The sequence below is a fragment of the Danio rerio genome, chromosome 12 (assembly GCF_052040795.2).
Source record: "Danio rerio strain M-AB ecotype USA chromosome 12, GRCz13ab, whole genome shotgun sequence".
NCBI classification, from domain to species: Eukaryota; Metazoa; Chordata; class Actinopteri; order Cypriniformes; family Danionidae; genus Danio; species Danio rerio.
This window is the reverse complement of record NC_141032.1, coordinates 9,695,134-9,714,524: the sequence shown is the minus strand read 5'-3', so window position 1 is coordinate 9,714,524 and position 19,391 is coordinate 9,695,134. Positions and strand designations below refer to the sequence as shown.

The following is a 19,391-nucleotide window of genomic DNA, read 5'->3' as shown; positions in this document are numbered from 1 at the left end:
AAGCAAATATATACTGAAGTTGATAACAGATTATTAGCAGTTGAGAGTTCTAATGCTTATAATGTTGTGCAGAGAGTTTGTCGAAAAGAGGAAGTATGTTTGGGTGTGGCCGCCAGAGAACTGCAGGATAAATGACAAGTGGTGGCTTCCTTCAAAACTCCACCTTTTAATATCAGTTGTGTATAAATCAACCCAGGCTCATTGCGATTATGTACCTCTATATACTTCCCTGGCGAGAGCAAAATAAGTCCCAGGAGCTATGTTACGTTTTTTTGCAGTTTTGTTTCACGAATCTGGCAGAGGCCACTGTGTATGCTTTTTTAGTTTTCAAATTTCTGTTGCGAGTGCCAATCGTGCCTGCTGTTCTCTACGAGAGGCCGATGTCGACTGACTGACTAACTGACCAACCGTCAGATCCCTCCACCTTCCCTAAACCCAACCAGTAGTATTTTAAAAAGAACTGATTGACCGATTTTTAAAGACAAAATGCAGCCATATGTAGATCTGGCTACAATTCGTGATCTCCAGAAACATATATAGGGCTATGTTTTCAGAATGAGCCTATGTTGGTATAAATACAGGAGTCAAAGAAATGCAGAGTGGTTGTGGACCTCCCAAATGTATTTTTTGCATGGTACTGGTGAAACGCAAGGGACAGACGTGACCCAGAGCTCTGAATCAAATGATTCATTTGTATCTAATAAATTACTAATATTTTCGCCATTGAAAGTCCTTTCCTGACTTTTTCATTGAACATGGAATTGTAATATTAAATTCCTACAGTAGACTCGAGCTATGAATTAATAAACAGCCCAGCCCAGGACCGGTTACTCACTAAGGCCCCGTTTACACTAGTGTAAACGGGGCCTAAAGCTAAGCAGGGCTGAGCCTGTTCAGTACCTGGATGGGAGACCACATGGGAAAACTAGATTGCTGTTGAAAGTGGTGTTAGTGGGGCCAGCAGGGGGCACTCAACCTGCGGTCTGTGTGAGTTCTAATGCCCCAGTAAGGTGAAGGTGACACTATACTGTCAGTGAGCGCCATCTTTCAGATGAGATGGTAAACCAAGGTCCTGTCTCTCTGTGGTCATTAAAAAAATCCCATGGCACTTCTCGTTAAGAGTAAGGAGTAACCCGGTGTCCTACCCAAATTCCCTCCATTGGCCCTTAGTCAAACTTCTTCGTCCACCGTATTGGCTTCATTACTGTCTCTCCACTCCCCATATAGCTGGTGTGTGGTGAGCGCACTGGTGCTGTTGTCCTGTGGCTGCAGTCATGTCATCCAAGCAGATGCTGCACACTGGTGGTGGTATGGTGCGACCTCCCTCATGACTGTGTAGCGCTTTGGGTGTATGGTCATACACAATAAATGCGATATATAAATACACATTATAAAAGAGAGCTTCTTTTCTAGGCGATTTGGGTATGAGAGAAGGTGCAAAGTGTACCTAAAAAACATTCCAAAGTCATGGCTCTTGTGATACTGTGAACCACCTTATTTTACAGTCTAGTACTCCAATGCAGTATCCATTGTGCTATGGAGGTCATGGGTTTTAAGGGACACTTTGATTTTTCAGAGTTTGTAAGCCCAATTCTGTGTAAAAAAGAGACTTTTCAGTCTCAGCAGAATTGAAGAAGACAGCAGTATTATGATCCTTTTTTCTTGAGTAAGCTTCTAGAGCAAATCCACTGGCAGAGTGACACAGTTGGCGTTTAATTCCAGGATCTGTAAATCAAAGTTCATTGCTGCATTTGACTTGGGTGGGTGGCGAAAAGTTGTCTAAAAATGTCATGCAAGCTGCTGTTCTTGATGTATTTGTTATTTGGTGGGGGCGAAATGGACTCGCCAAATTGTCACAAGTCACGACTCAACCCAGAGTCTCTGAATGGCCTCATTTAACTGCACAGAGCCCGCTGAAGTGCTGCTCCATTGAAAGAGACGATCTCAGCTGAATTAATGCTAGATTTAGAATTTTCAAGCACATTTAGGGTCTTGAAACCTAGTCCTTCAAACCTAGAGTGAGCAAAGAGAGTAAAGTCACTGTCAGAAAGGCACTGTTAGGATTTGGACCAAAAGTCTTGTTGCTGATCCCAGTTGTAAGAGCGACAAATAATAACTTGACCTCCAGTTGATCATTTCTAAACGTGGCAGAAGGTAGATTTTTCCAGTAAATCATCTGTTTAACAGCATCCCAATCATTACAAATACTGCGGAAGACCTATTGGAACCAGCATGGACCCAAAATTCTCACAGAAATCAGTCAAGTTTGGCAAAAGAAAATCATGGTTTGGGGTTATATTCAGTATGGGGTGTGTAAGAGATCTGCAGAGTGGATGGGAACATCAACAATCTGAAATATCAAGACATTTGTGCTGCCCATTACATTACAAACCACAGCAGTGGGCAACAAATTCTTCAGCAGGATAGCGCTCCTTCTCATACTTCAGCCTCCACATTAAAGTTCCTGAAAGCATAGGAGGTCAAGGTGCTCTAGGACTGGCTAGCCCAGTCACTAGACATGAACATTGAGCATGCGAGCAGTAAGATGAAGGAGGAGGCATTAAAATCCAAAGAATCTTGATGAACTCTGGGAGTTTTTTTGCCATTCCAGATGACTATATTAATATATTTGAGTTGTCTGAGCCAAGTCAGACCTTACTGTCCTTATTAAATAGTTAAAAATCAAGACATGATCATATTTTATTTTGGTTAAAAAAAGTGCAATCTAGAGGCCTTTGCCTTTCATATATGCCACTTCTGATACCAAATGATCAACTAGAAGTCAAGTTATAATTTGTTGTTCCTAAAATTTGGGTAGGCGACAAGAATTTTGTCAGGTAGTGTAGTGTTGTTGAACTGTGTGGCAAGTGGCCAGTATTTTCACATGGTTGTTTGTTTTTGAAAAACCTTCTCATGAGGTCTGCCTTCTGCCGGCAGACAAATAAATAGAGGTACTACGGTACTACTGGGATTCGAACATTGAATGTCATGTTTACAAGACACACACTCTAAACAACTAAGCCAGGGTGCCAACTGTTGAATGAAAGGGTGACTCGGAAAATAAACAATACAAGAAGCTAGGATCATTAACAGGGGTCTTAAAACGATTCTAAAAGCTGATAAATCAATAATGAGAAAATTAAGGCCCTTAAAAGGTATTAAAAAGTCTTAATCATGTTTTTACGAGACCTTTCATTTTGTTCAAGCCTTGTCCAAAGTGTTTCACTCCAAAAAATGCATAAATGTATTTAATATTTATTTAATATCTAATAATAACAATGGCATGCTCGATCCACGTGATTGGTTCGAGCCGGAGCTTGTCTGGCCAAGCTCGTCCGTCCGGGTGATGTCATGTAAATTGCGACAAACGCAGGAAGGTGATGTGACGCTCTCCACATGTAGCGAAATCATAGAGCAAAGCAGACGGCAATATGGAAAAATGTAAGTTTGCGTATTCCTGGTTGGAAAAAGTTGAGTTTAAACAGTGGCTGAAGCCTGTCGCTGTGACGCAGTAGCGCACTAGGTCATGCTGTCACCTCACAGCAAGAAGGTCGCTGGTTCGAGCTTCGGCTGGTTCAGTTGTTGTTTCTGTGTGGAGTTTGCATGTTCTCTCTGCGTTCGCGTGGGTTTCCTCCAGGTGCTCCGGTTTCCCCCACAGTCCAAAGACATGCGGTACAGGTGAATTGGGTAGGCTAAATTGTCCATAGTGTATAAGTGTTACATTGCATGGTTGTGCTCCATTGATTTATTTAACTACAACTGTTTATTAAGTTAAAGGTTCGATACTGATTACAACTTGAAGTGGCGATGAGGTCTTAAAATATTCTAAGAAAGGTCTTTAAAAAGTCCTGAAAAGGGATTGAAATTACCTTTAGGATTCCTGCATATACCCTGAATAAGCAGTCGCCAGAAAAGCATACAGTGTTTGTAATGGTTCATATTTAAAGGGTTTGTTCCCCCTTAAACATTTAACTCTGTTATTAAATACTCACCCTCGTGTTGTTCCTATCTCCTAAGACCTTCTGAAAACAAATTAAGATATTTTACATGAAATCCGAGAGCTGTTTTTCACCATACTTATATACAGCAGGGGTCACCAATCTCAGTCTTGGAGCGCCAGTGTCCCTGCTGGGTTTAGCTCCAACTTGCTTGGACCTGCTTGGATGTTTCAACTATGTTTGGATGTTTCAATTAATTGTTTCTTTGGTGCACCGCGATGCAGACGTGGACAATTCGGTTTGGTTCAGTAATAATCATAACCGGTTATTATGTACTGACGTCATTTATCTCCTATGCGCTCTGTCGCGAGGGAGGTGAGCGCGAGTATTTACAACACTCGGCCAACTTAGGGCCGGTCCGTGGCATAGGCACCATAGGCAAATACTAAGGGCGCTGTATATCCAGGAGTGCGCCAGAAAGGAGCACGGTTCAGTTGGTTTTGTTTTCGATATTCTTGACACACATTCAGTTACAGACGGCAATAACTCAAAAACCTCTTACCCTAAAAAGATCTAAAGTGTGTTTCCTACAAAAAAGACAAAGCTGGTTGTGTTTCTGTCTTTCTTTCTTTTCGCTCCACACTACGAGCACTGCTCCGTTTAAGCCCTCGCAATATGTGTTTAGCCGGGATAGCTCGCGCTGAGAGGAGCTCTCAGCAAGGGACCGTTGGAAAAGTGCTTATTTTTTCGTTTTTTTTTTTTTCGTTTTTCTGCTCCGCTCTTCGCGAGCTCTCCCTGTTGCGAGGGCTTAAGTGTGTGTGCGTGTGTGTGTGTTTGTTTATTTGGTGCTGTCTATGTTTGTGTTTGAATGAGAGACAGTGTGATGCTGTGTCTCTGTGTGTTTATACAGACAGCTTGTTATAGCCTCTCCTCTAAAATATAACACTGTATATGGAAAGCATCGTCGATGCACCGAAATATCGAATTGAACCGAATCGAAGGCATGATAATCGTAACCGAACCGTGAGACCAGTATAGGTTCACACCTCTAATACCTAGTAAGATCTTGATTACAGGTGTGTTTGATTAGGGTTGGAGCTAAGATCTGCTGGACACCGGCCCTCCAAGAACAAGTTTGGTGAACCCTGATATACAGCAAGGGTGCTATGGATTGTGACAGAGAGCATACAAAACACACAGAGTCTTCCATGGGTCTAAGTAAAAGTCAATTTCAAATTGTATCAAGCAACATTACAGACTTATGTCCTAGAGTGCACCCAGAAACCCTGCCAGACACTGTCAGAAAGGGCATTATCGGGATCTGAACCCAAGATCTGTAAATGAGATTGACTGCAGGCTTTGACGTCTTGTGAAGTCTGTGTCTGGTATAAACGAGTTTGACAATATCATGCAAGCTGAAACTGCTGAAGGGCACAACACTGGTGGGACTTGATCCAGCAACTTTGAGTGGCCTCATTTCACTGTCAATACTGTGTGGTGTTAACAGTAATTATAGATGAAGTGATGGTAGGCTGTGCATGACAGTTACTGTTATTGACAGTTCTCTTTTCTCTCCTGCTGTGCCAGATAAAAGATGCTGAAAGCTTGTGTCGAGCATCTATAAATGAGTGTGATGTTCCGGAGTACTGCACAGGGCTTTCGGAGAAGTGCCCTGAGAATGATTTCAGGATGAATGGCATACCTTGCAGCTCTGGCCAGGGTTACTGCTACAATGGCCAATGCCCCACTCATCTCCAGCACTGCCAAAGGCTTTGGGGAACAGGTAAGCATGAGTTTATTCTGAGCCCTGAAAACCTTCAACAGGAGCAACAATTTATAAGACAGTCTCCCTTAAACAGGGATCTCCAGCCCTGCTCCTGGGCAGCTACCTGCCTATATGGAGATGAGCAAAGTTGAAGACACCTTTCCAAGAATAACCTAGGCCAGGGGTGTCCAATCCTGTTCCAGGTTTAGCTCCTGATTGTAAAATCACCAGCAAATGCCTGAGATCGAAGGCAACCGATGCCTCTAAAATGACTTGTTCTTGCCAGTCATGCAGTATGAATTATTAATTTTTTCATTCATTTTCTTTTTGGCTTAGTCCAGGCATGTCCAAACTACGGCCCGCGGGCCATCTGCGGCCCGCAATCAGTTTTGTGGCGGCCCGCGAGGCTTTTTATAAATATCAATAGAATCTGGCCCGCTATACAAAAATGAACGTAATTCAATAAATAACCACCGGGTGTCGCTATTACATGCATGCAATTAAGCAGCAGTTCTTGTTATGATCTATCTATCTATCTATCTATCTATCTATCTATCTATCTATCTATCTATCTATCTATCTATCTATCTATCTATCTATCTATCTATCTATCTATCTGTCTGTCTGTCTGTCTGTCTGTCTGTCTGTCTGTCTGTCTGTCTGTCTGTCTGTCTGTCTGTCTGTCTGTCTGTCTATCTATCTATCTATCTATCTATCTATCCATATATCTATCTATCTATCCATATATCTATATATCTATCTATCTACACACAGTTGAAGTCTGAATTATTAGCCCCTCTTTGATTTATTTCTTCTTTTTTAAATATTTCCCAAATGATGTTTAACAGAGCAAGGACATTTTTACCATATGTCTGATAATATTTTTTCTTTTGGAGAAAGACTTTTGTTTTATTTCGGCTTGAATAAAAAGCGGTTTAAATTTTTTTATGAACCATTTTAAGGTCAAAATTATTAGCCCTTTAAGTCTTCAGAACAAACCATTGTTATAAAATAACTTGCCTAATTACCTTAACTTAACTAGTTAACTTGATTAACCTAGTTAGGCCTTTAAATGTCACTTTAAGCTGTATAGAAGTGTCTTAAAAATATCTAGTCAAATATTATTTACTGTCATCATGGCAAAGATAAAATAAATCAGTTTTTAGAAATGAGTTACTAAAATTAATATGTTTAGAAATGTGTGGAAAAAAATCTTCTCTCCGTTAAACAGAAATTGGGGAAAAAATAAACGGGGGCTAATAATTTAGGGGGGCTAACAATTCTGACTTTAACTGTATTTATATATATATATATATATATATATATATATATATATATATATATATATACATACGTGTCTGTGTGATGTATGTAAAATTTGGCCCGCGACAACGTTTGTCTTTTTGCATCTGGCCCTCGGCCCAAAAAGTTTGGACACCCCTGGCTTAGTCCCTTTATTAATCAGGGGTCGCCACAGAGGAATGAACCACCAACTTATCCAGCATATGTTTTCTGCAGCGGGTGCCCTTCCAGCTGCAACCCATCACTGGAAAACACCCATACGCTTCCATTCACACACATACACTAAGGACAGTTTAGCTTATTTAGTTCACCTGTTTTACATATCTTTGGACTGTGGGGGTAACGAGAGCACCTGGAGGAAACCCACGCAAACACGACGAGAACATGCAAACTCCACCAGCGACCTTCTTGCTGTGAGGCGAGAATGCTACCCACTGCGCCGCCGTGCTGCCCGCAGTATGAATTTTCAAAGATGCCATCAGAAACAAAAGCAGTTATGTCTCCACCCATAAAATAATTTCCATTCTAACAACATTCTGATTGAAAAACACATCGACCATGACCTACAGCCGATGAGAGGACAAGATACAGGGCAGTGGGGAATTTTGGTTGGACCACAATGTCAGGAAACATGGCTTAAATTATAAGAACGGCTCATTCTCAATCTTTTAGGACCAAAGAAATGTAGTAAAGTTTGGGAAAACCTTAACAGGAACACCCTTGTCTTTTTGATGTTTTGTCTAAGATGTACCACAAAGGCATACCTTTTGCAGTCTCACGGGAAAACCAGTATTTCCTTATCATTTCTTGTGTGCGTTTAGGGATGCAACAATACAGTTAGCTAACAGTTCAATACATACCTCGGTTTTTTAACGCGGTTTTCGGTTCGGTTCTGATGGCTTGACACATACGTGTTTTTTTTTTTTTGTTTTGTTATTCTATGCTTAGGCAATAGGAACAGTAAGAGGTTTAGTCAGTGAAGATTTATTGTAATACTATTCTTAATATTTTACTTCAACGCTAGGAAAGTACACTAATTTCTAGTCTATGTATAAAAAAAACATTGAACTCTCACAGCTGCTGGTAGCCCATGTACAAACTGGGGAACACATAAAATCCTACATTTCAAAAATAAACATGTGAAGTTTATAAACATAAATGGACCATTTAAAAAAAAACATATTTGTACTTCAGTAAACATAAATAAACCATCTTAATTAAACTTAACCCTGCCTTTGTTATTTTTATGTCTTTTGGAACTAGTTGGTAGGGCATCCGCTATTTAATACATGTACATATGCTGGATAAGTTGGCGGTTAATTTCGGGGTGGCGACCCGTGATTAATAAAGGGACTAAGCCGAAAAGAAAATGAATGAATTAATGTACGAAGCTACACAGACCTGTTAAAACCATGTTGAATTTACAAGTTTTTTTGTGTTCATATAACAAAAACAGTTCAAGTTTACTTGATTTGTTTAGATGCGCAGTGGATACTACGATTAAATCATGTTGATTCAACAAATAATTTTTTTGAGTGTAAAAAAAGGTATGATTAGTTTAAGGTATGAAAATGATCCGACCTCAACATGTTTTGCAGAAAGCTCTGCTCAGTTTGATTTATCAAGATCTTGTGGTTTAAGTTTCCTGTTGGGCGTCTTCTAAGCAACCATAAGCTAAGCAGCCACACTCTCCAATAAACCACTAACAAAGCCCAGTCTATGCCTCAGCTCTAGCTCTCACCAGTGTTATCATTCGTTCATTCATTTTCTTTTCGACTTAGTCCCTTTATTTATCAGGGGTTGCCAGAGGGGAATGAACCGCCCATACAATTTTTATTCATAAAAAAAAGAAAAAGGCTTTGCGGTGGCTGTTACACTTTGTCCAAGGTGACTAGTTTACTGTTAAAACTAAAATGTATATAGATAGTTGCTCTCTTTTATGCTTATTATTACAGTCCAAAGACATGCGTGAATTGGGTAGGCTAAATTGTCAGTAGTTAAGTGTGTGAATAAGTGTGTATGGATGTTTCCCAGAGATGGGTTGCAGCTGGAAGGGCATCCGCTGCGTGAAACATATGCTGGATAAGTTGGCGGTTCATTCTGCTGTGGCGAGACCAGATTAATAAAGGGACTAAGCAGAAAATAAAATGAATGAATGAATGAATGTTTAGCTGGTTTAAAAATAATGACAGTATGGTGTGTGTCCTCATGAAATCATGTATGACCTGTGTTAGGACCAGTGTGTGGATTTTTTTTAGACAGTTTGTTACCCACTTGTTTCTGTTTTCAGTTAACAAAGTTTACATTTGCACATTTGGTAGAGGCTTTTTAGTTTATTCAAGGTACACACTTTAACTGTGTTTGTTCCCAAATATTGGCTCTGTAATTATGTATATTGTCAAAAATGTAAACAAAATGATTGCACAGCTCTATACTTGTATATATGAGCAACATCACACGAATAGCAGTGCGATATGGCTTAGTGCCCTCCACCAGTGCCGATATACAGCCATATTGCAGTGCTACTGGTGTGATATTGCGTTTATATAACAGTTCAACAGCATAATCGTGTGTATAAAAAAGAAAATCAAACACGGAGAGTCTTAAAAACCCTTTTGTATGAGGAACTACTTTCTTCCGCCATTCATTCTCATCAGCAGCTGATGGCAGAACAGCAGAAACGATTGCTACTTCACAAACGTCACTTTAGAGTTAGTATTTAAATAATTCTCTAGCTTAATATCCAAAGTGATGACAAAACAGGTGGTTTTGCTCACATTTTAAGATTATAACGGCCCATTCACACGGGGCTTCAGCGTCAATGCTTGACTGAAGGTGTGTCTGAAGTTGGGGTTATCGCGATCGTCAGCCAATGAAATTCAATCAGCAATAGGCTACTGTCTAGCTGGTGTATTTGCATACAGCAATCTGATTGGCTGACGCTTCCATCGGCGAATGAAAAGTTGTGCTAGTCCCAACTACTGCAGCGAGCAACGCCTCTGAAGTGGCGCCGACAGATCCACAATGCAGTTCGGCAACGACTGACGTCACCCATTCAAAGTGAATGGAAAGCGTTGATGCTGACGCCACGTGTGAATGGGGCGTAAGACTGAACGAGGTGAAATGCCATCAGTCTACAGAGATTTCCCAGTATTTCTCTGTTACAATCAGGATATCACAATAATTAACATCAAAAAAGCCAAAGCAAAGCAAACACTACCAGATCGCTGTGGTATTAATACAGCACTACAAAATACACAAAAGAGAGATCAACTTAGAACGTCACTTAGCTGATTTATAGTGATTTGTTCAGCTGTAGTTTGAAACTTACACTGAGAAAATGCTGTTTTTTCCCTCTAAGGACTTATTATGCGATCTCTGTCGCCATCTTGTGGTGGAACATCAGCCTATTTTAAAATAGGCACTATCTTTATAAATAAACTGCAATCTAAACAATTACACTCTCTAAAGAATGTAAAAAACAAAACAAAAGTACATTATTTTACCCAACAGCAGCAATATTTGTCAAACTGTAGTGTCCTCTGCTTGTCGCTGTATGTGGGGGGAGTAATAAACAAGGGTGAAGGGTGAATATGCTGTACGAGTGCTGTCTTTTGCAGAATATTGGACGGCTATCAGCAAATAGGATTCAAGAACAAGACAGAACTGTTGTATAAATTTACATATCCAATTTCGTCCACATTATGTATACCAACATATGAATCCCTAAGCCTAAATGTTTTCACGAAAATACCGTGATTCATTATCACAAGCTGGGCAGAATCTGATGTTTTAGTATCCTGATTTGCATAATAGCTCCTATAAACAAAACATTGATATCTGCATTAATGTTGTGTCTTTTGCTGTTTCATCAGGTGCCAAAGTGGCTCCTGACACATGCTTTTACCAGAACACATTAGGAAAAAATGATTCTCACTGTGGAAAAACCAAAGATGGCATCAGACCCTGTGCAAGAGAGTATGTGATGTTTTATAATTTTCCACTTGAAAATAGCTTATAAAATGGTGTTGTGCAGGGGCAGCTGTATTTTAAAAGTATTTTATGTACAAGCAATGATTATGTTTAATGTTTATAATTATGGTCTGTGAATGAAGGTTGTACATTTTGAAGGCAGGGATATTTGGGTTGTTAATGTGACATTGCATTTCACACGTCACACATGACAAAAATGAATATAATTAGTATTGTCATCATTTAAAGTGCAGTAAATGGTTAAACATAAACAGTTTTCCTGGACCTCTTGTTTTAAAATACAAATTTTTGAGTCAAATCATAAAAGTGTCCTATGATGTGACTGTCTCAAGCATAGTTAAATAAATTACAGGTCTTATGAGCTAAAAAGAACATTGTCAAATCGTTAATGAATATATCAGACCTAGTTTTACAAGTGGCTTCAGTATATTAGTAGATGATAGTGGTGTAACGGATCACAAATCTCACAGTTCAGATCATATTATGTTTTTAGTCATGGATCATGGACCATTTTTCAGCCAAAAATGGGAGGAGACAAATGTCATTTGCTTTCCATTTATTACAAAAACAGTACTGCAAGACACTTTTAGTTTTAACGACCAGAACTTAGAATCTGTAATTTTCTTAAAAATAAAATAAAGAAATAATCAGCTGAATAAAAATTAATTTTAAAAAATTGTGAAAAATTCACTGTTACTACCACTGTTGCTGATAATGCTAAATGGATAAATCTAACATTGTAATTTGTATAACCAAGATTTATTTTTAATCTCATTTTCAATAAATGATTCAGTTTTTCACTCATAAATCGTCATGTTTCTTTGCTAGATGTGTCATTTTTGAAGAATTATTCAGTGGCATATTTTTGATGACTGGTTGTCGCCACCTACTGGGTACATAAATTAATTGCTGCCTACAACTTTCATTTTTGAACGTCAAGTTAAATACGCATGACGGTGATTTTAATATTTAGCATAAACATGAGTGGTTTTATCTAAATTAAAAACTTATCCCAATATTTCTGTTATTTGACTGTTTGTAAACTAAAGACTGAATCTCTTTCTTGATTTTTGCATTTTTCAAACACAGATTTGAATGCAGCAATTCAAAGGGTTAATGAACATATGCAAATCACCATCATTTATAATTTATGTTGCATGGTTGTTGAGATCCTGATCTTTTAATTATTAATCATGCAGCTTACACTGAATGCATTAATGCAGGCGAAACAAGTAGTAACAGAAAACACCTTTAATAACCTAAGAAACCCACCACATCCCGAATAACCTTTTACGACTTCTTTCGTCATCATTATATTTTACAGGAAAGCCTAAATGCTTTCAGACATGTGATTTGAATGACACAAGAGGCGATCTCTCTGCGATTGTCATCAAATTTAGTAAAGTAAGAAAAAAATGTACTGATCTATGAGTCAAGTGTGTTCCGAACCATGTGTTTTGATCCATACTATTCACAGATCAACCGTGTTAGTAAATGACAATAATTTTTTATCTATATATCATTTTAAAAACATTGGAATTTGATTAGGTTTTGCTGTCCTGTGAAACCCCTATTTATTGAAAATATCCAACAAATGTGACAAATAATATTCATAAATTAATATAAAATAGATAGCACTAAATGAATTCATTTCATTGTTTACAGTTAAAACCAGAAAAAAAGAACATAACCATTTAAAAAAAAAATCTGATGGTAAATCATACTAAATGTTTACTATTTTAGGTCTGTTAGGATTACCTAAATGATTTACATTTGCTAAATGAGAGTTTTTTGAGATTTTTTTTATTAATTTCTAGACAGTCAAAAGCTACATACATTTCCTTGGTATTGTTTTAGCTTAGCTTTTAAACTGTAAAACTTTGGTCAAATGTTTTGGGTATCCTTCAACAAGCTTCTCCTAATAGATTGAAGGAATTTTGGCCCATTCCTCCTGACAGAATTGGTGTAACTTAGTCAGATTTGTAGGCGGTCTTGCTTGCACACGCTTTTTTAACTCCCACAAATGATCTATAGGATTGAGTTCAGGGCTATATGATGGCCACTCCAAAACATTCACTCTGTTATCCACATTTTAACTAATTTGGCAGTATGCTTAGGGTCATGGTCTGTTTGGAAGACCCATTTGTGGCCAAGTTTTAATTTCCTGGCTGATGTCTTGAGATGTTGCTTCAGTATTTCTACATAATGCTCTTTCTTCATGATGCCATCTATGCTGTGAAGTGGACCAGTCCCTCCTAGAGCAAAACAGCCCCACAACATGATGCTTAAACCCCCATACTTCACAGTTGGGATGGTGTTTCTTGACTTGTAAGCTTTCCCCTTTGTCCTTCAAATGTAACCCTGGTCATTATGGCCAAACAGTTTAATCTTAGTCTCCAAAAAAGCTAATTGTAATCTGGCTTTTTTTGGTGTTGATTCTGGCTTGATGATTTTCCCATGTTGTCACACAAGGACGCAGTGTGTTTGAGGTTTTCCTTAAATACTATTCTACAGTTCTGCCTCCAATTAACCTAAATGTTGCCAATTAGCCTATCAGAAACTTAGAAAAACCTTGACATCATCTGTGCTTTTTCAGAGGCTCTTTTCAGAGAATCTTATTGTATGTAAACTTGACTTTCAAGAAAAGTTATAACAATTTCTCAAAAAATATATCCTTTATTTATCTGCTATTAAGCATAACAGAAACAAATTTGATAATCCTAACTTACCTAAAAGAGAAAAAGTTTAGTCACATTAACATCTGACTTTTTAAAAAATAGTTATGTGCCTTTTTATACAGTGTATGTAAATTTCTGCTTTCAACTGTATGTATTATTTAGAGTTATTTTGCAATCTCACACCATAGGACATAATCTCGGTATAGAGTTTCATTAAAAAGTAAATGTTATATTTTTAATAAACATCATTCTTCAAACTACTTAACGTAAATATTACTGTTTATTCTTCATAAATGGTGTTTTACAAAAACGAAAATACTTTTACTGCCTATTTACAGCACATCCATGTGCTCTTTTTCCATGGTGTTGACATAATAATCCCTTCCCCTCATATAGAAACATGTTTTGTGGAAAGATCTTTTGCAATGAAGGAAATGAATTCCCCGTTACTGGTCAGAAAGCAGTCATAGTAACATTAAGAGGACAGTGCAACGTAGCAGGGGACCAAACAGAGGAGGACGCGCTCAGCATGGTTCCAACTGGCACAAAATGTGGGCATAATAAGGTAAGCATGTAGGAATGCTACTTGGACTGGCTGTTGGAATTTATTCTTAGGCACAAAATGAGTAGTCTCGTGCTTGTTTCAACAGGTTTGCTATGATTATAAGTGCCAAGACTTGAACATTTATGGTAGCATTGAAGGCTGTTCACTGCAGTGCAATGGTCGAGGGGTGAGATCAAATCTCCTATTATTATATTTATAATTCATAGCATGAAAATACATAACTAGATTTTTACTGTTTCTTGTTTTTGCAGATTTGTAATCATAAAAAACAATGTCACTGTGATCCAGGCTGGGCACCTCCTTACTGTAATGTCAAATATTCTGAATTGTCATCTGGTAAATGTTCTATTTTTCTGAAATGTCCTTAACATGTTTAAATAACCTGTAATGTTTTGACACGTTTTACTCTTCTTTCCAACAAGCAAAGACCATTGGCATCTCAGTAGCTGTTGCAGTCGCTGTGCTTGTGCTAATATGTGGAGCCGTGCTTTATCATAAAAAAAGAAAAGCCATCAGCCGCCACAAGACGTGAGTTATATTATTGACATTTGAGCTGAATACTAGTGTCTTGAAAAATCTCTAGTCAAATATTATGTACTGTCATCATGGCAAAGATAAAAGAAATAAATTAATAGAAATGAGTTAATAAAGCTATTATGTTTATAAATGTGTTGAAAAAATCTTCTATCCGTTAAACAGAAATCAGAAAACAGAAATTGGTTAATCATACCAAATCACTGTATCCTCCAGGGGATAGTTCACCCAAATTAAAAATTCTGTCATCAAAATTCTATCATTTATTCACCCTTCACATGTTCAAAACCTATTTGACTTTCTTTCTTATATTGCTGGTCACTGGAACCCACCCAGCTGGCGTGGCCCCTCTGTACTCCAACGTCATGGGACGTTGCATTTTGTTTGATTGAAAAATAATGTTGACGTCAGGCTAGGGTTGGGCCGAAAGACGATGCCATCGTCCATCGCCGATGGCCAATAGACAACACGATGCTGAGCTGGCATCGCCGATCCTCCGCCCAGCCCCCATTGAAAACCCGCTCGCAAAAAATAGACATTTAGGCCCCGTTTACACTAATACGTCTTAGTATTAAAATAGGATTTTTGAACGAAAATGATCCATGTCCACACCGTGTTTTACCTAGCATTTCTGAACAACCCTCTGTCCACTGAAAACGCACATCACGTGACCACACACACACACGCACACATACGCACACACACACACACACTGTCATACGCTTGTCTGAGCTCCAGTGAGCAGTGCACATCGGACAGTTTATCAAGGTTGTACCGCTGGATCGCGTCTCACTATAGTTGTTAAACGGGATATTCAGACATCCCTAGTCTTCCAGGAGTCTCCGGCAAATGCATAGAGACACCCGGATGCCTGCAAACGAGTGATGATCTCCCGCACGGTCTTCAAATAAGTCACGCACCCTTCTCACCCCTCACCACCGGATCCCTCCTTGCTCTTCAGACACGTCGTACGCACTCTGTCAAACCCATCAGGTTTGAATCTATCAGGTAACTTGTCAAAGTATCAGAACACTGCTTCAGTCTTTCACACTTGTAAACCTCAAGTACTGTTGGTTGTGCACCTTTTTTACCGACCAACCTCCCGCGGAAAAAGTGATTGACAAGTGGTAATTTTGAATTTATTAATTATTCATAAATAATTAATTCACCTCTGCCTATGATGACGATGCCATCGTCCATCGCGATGTTTCACATTAGACATTGTACGATGCCAAATTGGTCGACATCGCCCAACGCTACGTCAGGCCGACATCAGTGTCCAACATCAAACAGATGTTTCAATTTATTTACTTTCCAACGTGACCTAAAAGGCAAATGTCTAATGATGTTACAGCTTGGCATTGTGTGGACGTTACCACTATAACGTCTATCAGACGTTGGATTTTGGTTGCCATACCTGATGAATAAATGTCAGCATTTGACTTCAATATGACGTTTGGTTTAAGATTTTGGCTCTGTTGGATTTTGTCACTTTCCAGCACAACCACATGTCTCGGGACGGTGGGGGAAACTGGAGCACCCAGGGGAAACCAACGCAAAAACGGGGAGAATATGCAAACTCCACACAGAAACACCAACTGACCCAGCCGGGGCTCGAACTAGCAACCTTCTTGCTGTGAGGCGATTGTGCTACCCACTGCGCCACCGTGCTGCCCTAGTAAAAAACACATAAATGGAATAAATCAGTTAAAAGGAAGGAGACAACTGATTTACTTTTAATTGAATGGAGATTATTTGAATATGTTTTTTAAGAAAATGCTCTTTCTATTACAACATTTTACATTTAATTGTATTATTTAAAATTGTTTTATTTTTATTTTTTTGTAAAATAACTAGCAATCTGCATCATTCCGCTCATGTCTCTCTTTGTTTTTAGGCAAACTCCAACTTCAGGGCAAACGAGTCTTCTTTTTGAGAACAACAGCGCCCAGAAGGACCGTCCTGAGATCAGCCAGCCTATATTCATGGGGACCACTGTATCTCAACCCTGCACCCCTCTAACTGCCAGAGTGGGTCCGACCCGTCCTGCTCCACTAGTGAGTGAAAGTTTTATCATTATGCTGCCCTTTTATTACCACCAATATATGTGAAAAAATGTCTTTCTCAGATTTATTTCCTTATTTGACAGTTATGAATGTGAAATATTTTATGAAAAATGTTAAAGGTCAAAAATCCAGAATAAAAGCCATCTGCAGTTTGATTTACAAAGCAGCTTATTCTGTCCAGGAAGATTAGTGTGCACTTGCCGTTTGGGGTGACTCTAAAATGATCTGCATGCTTCTTTGTGATGGTGTGTCATAAATATGAAATATAAGAGCATAAATATTCAATTCAATTCACCTTTATTTGTACCACGCAAAAGGTGCAAGCAACAATCCCGATTAGAGCGATAATGTGGAGAATATTAATCTTGTGTTGAGCCCAGTGAGCCTTTCATCTAAAAATAGAGCAAGGGTGTTCCTTTAGTGATATCGCTTTGACTCACACGCAGAAAATGGCGGATGTGAAACAAGAAACTGAGGATATGATCGTGGCGCGAGGCAATATTGGTGGGCGGGGGGACCGCTCTTCTACGTAAAGTTGCGGGCGGTCTGAAAACCGATCCAATTAGTCCAACGTTTTTATGTTGTTAAATTGAAAAAAAAGGACTTTGTGTGTGTATATCACCCCAATATGCAGTCTGTACACTATATATATATATATATATATATATATATATATATATATATATATATATATATATATATATATATATATACACATGTCTGTCTAAACAGCTTGAAACTGATATGACCGTATCAAGCAGTCTTTTCTGAACTATAAAAATACATTTTGTTCTCTTTAACAAATTTGTTTTTATGTTGCAGCCTCCAAAAAAGCCGCTATCACAACCCCAGCAGACCACAGTTACACAGGTAAGAGGAACAATCTAAAGCAGATAATAGGATTTTTTAAAAATACACAGAATCCACTGTTTACAACATCTTGTGTGCATATAAGTCATTAGTGGCTTCCTGCTGATTAGCATTAAACATTGTTTTAACTGATCTTGTAATTTTGCTTTTAAAGTGACATTTAATTGCATGAAACACAAAATATCCACCTAATTATTAGTGGAAAATAAGTTTTGTAACAGACTAGATATCATGTTTAATTAGTACCATTGTGTTTGTGAGGTAATATCACACACATCATTGTGAAGTAGATACTATTGTAGTTTTATTTATACTTTGAATTAGTTTATATTAGTATATTTTCCATTTTCGCTTCCGCTGTTTAAAACATATGCTTGATAAGTTGGCGGTTCATTCCGATGTGGCAACCCCAGATTAATAAAGGGACTAAGCTGAAAATGAATGAATGAATTTTCCATTTCCATTTTTTCTCTAGAGTAGTTTTTATTCGTTCTTTATTTTAGTATTATCTGGTCACACTTTATCGATGGTCCGTTTGTTGAATTTAAGTTACATTGCAACTAATTCTCATTAGATTATAAGTAGACTGTTAGTGTTAGTGTGAGGTGACATGTACTTGCAAAGTTTTTTATTGTCAGTTAAATATCTGTTAGAGGAGCATATATCAACAGATATTAGGTAGATAGTCTACTGAAGTGTTACCAATGATCTTAATACATCAAGCTAAGCTAGACCTAATGAAAATGAAAAATATGGCAACTAGCTAAAATAAAGTTCATGATATTTATAGTTTTTACTAGGGCTACATGATATTGGAAAAGTCTAACATTGCCATATTTAGTTAATCTACGACATACATTTTGCAGATGAAAACAATTTTTACCAGATGACTTGGATATTTCTAATTGGAAAGAATTCTATAGAAAAGTGCATCTGCATTAATCATAATGAACCGTCTACATGCATAGATCAATACAATTTTAAGAGTTCACACTTAGATATTGCTTGTAAATAATAGCAGGTTTGGCATACTGTACCAGGAGAGAACCCTGAGCTCAGAGATAATTGAGCCCAGGGCTCCTGTCTGGTCGATGAGCATGTAAGGAGAGTACGAGATCAGGTAGTTCTCCAGAGCTCCCCCTTTTTCTCCAGAAAACGAAGATAAGGGAGTAGTTTAAAGCTGCGGTCACATTATCGTTTGAGCAACGCTCCGAAAAGGGGCGGGATTAAACAAGCTTATTAGACATTAAAAAAGCGAGCAATTGCTCCATGTCTTAAATTTCTGTCCAGAGATGTCATGTTTAGATCCTCGATTAGTCTCACGCAGTCAAGTGATGCGATTTTGCAGGTCATAGTTCACCAAGCTTGAACTTTGCACCAAAGCAACCTGCAAAACTTGACGCATGACCCTGCGTTTCCCGTCTGACGCATTCACGTGAGTATGAAAGAATCTCTATGGGAGGAAAAGCTCAGTGTGACCGCAGCTTTAGCTGGGCTACTTATAGTGAGTTTGGATTAATTTGATTGGCTAAGTAATGATTGTAGGTGAGAGACCAGCTGCGATCAATTATATTACGTGCTCCTCTCAAATTTAAGCTGCGGTCACACTGGACTTTTCTCCCCATAGACTTCCATTCATACGCATGCTTTTTGACCAGTTGATTTGAGATGCAAACTTTT

At 38.4% G+C, this 19,391-nt stretch overlaps 1 protein-coding gene and 1 long non-coding RNA gene across 14 annotated transcripts in view; both read left to right on the top strand.

The window, feature by feature from the left end:
• adam8b (ADAM metallopeptidase domain 8b) overlaps window positions 1-19,391 on the top strand; it is a 45,388-nt gene that overhangs the window by 14,570 nt on the left and 11,427 nt on the right. For 12 of the 13 annotated variants that reach the window (XR_015503831.1, XR_015503830.1, XM_087275868.1 and 9 more), the window contains exons 14-21: window positions 5,526-5,721; window positions 10,881-10,983; window positions 14,073-14,241; window positions 14,327-14,407; window positions 14,493-14,577; window positions 14,664-14,769; window positions 16,673-16,832; window positions 17,664-17,711. Coding sequence is in view for 10 of the 13 variants with exons in the window: in XM_087275868.1 (XP_087131994.1) it covers window positions 5,526-5,721; window positions 10,881-10,983; window positions 14,073-14,241; window positions 14,327-14,407; window positions 14,493-14,577; window positions 14,664-14,769; window positions 16,673-16,832; window positions 17,664-17,711 (948 nt within the window). In the remaining 3 variants the exon portion in view is untranslated. Of the gene's footprint in view, window positions 1-5,525; window positions 6,039-8,786; window positions 9,798-10,880; window positions 10,984-14,072; window positions 14,242-14,326; window positions 14,408-14,492; window positions 14,578-14,663; window positions 14,770-16,672; window positions 16,833-17,663; window positions 17,712-19,391 lie in introns of those variants that run through there. The other variant, XR_015503832.1, reaches the window with a different exon arrangement.
• On the top strand, window positions 7,477-9,797 carry LOC147841275 (uncharacterized). The gene is made up of 2 exons (XR_015503869.1): window positions 7,477-8,271; window positions 9,053-9,797. It is a non-coding gene; the product is annotated as an uncharacterized LOC147841275 (long non-coding RNA).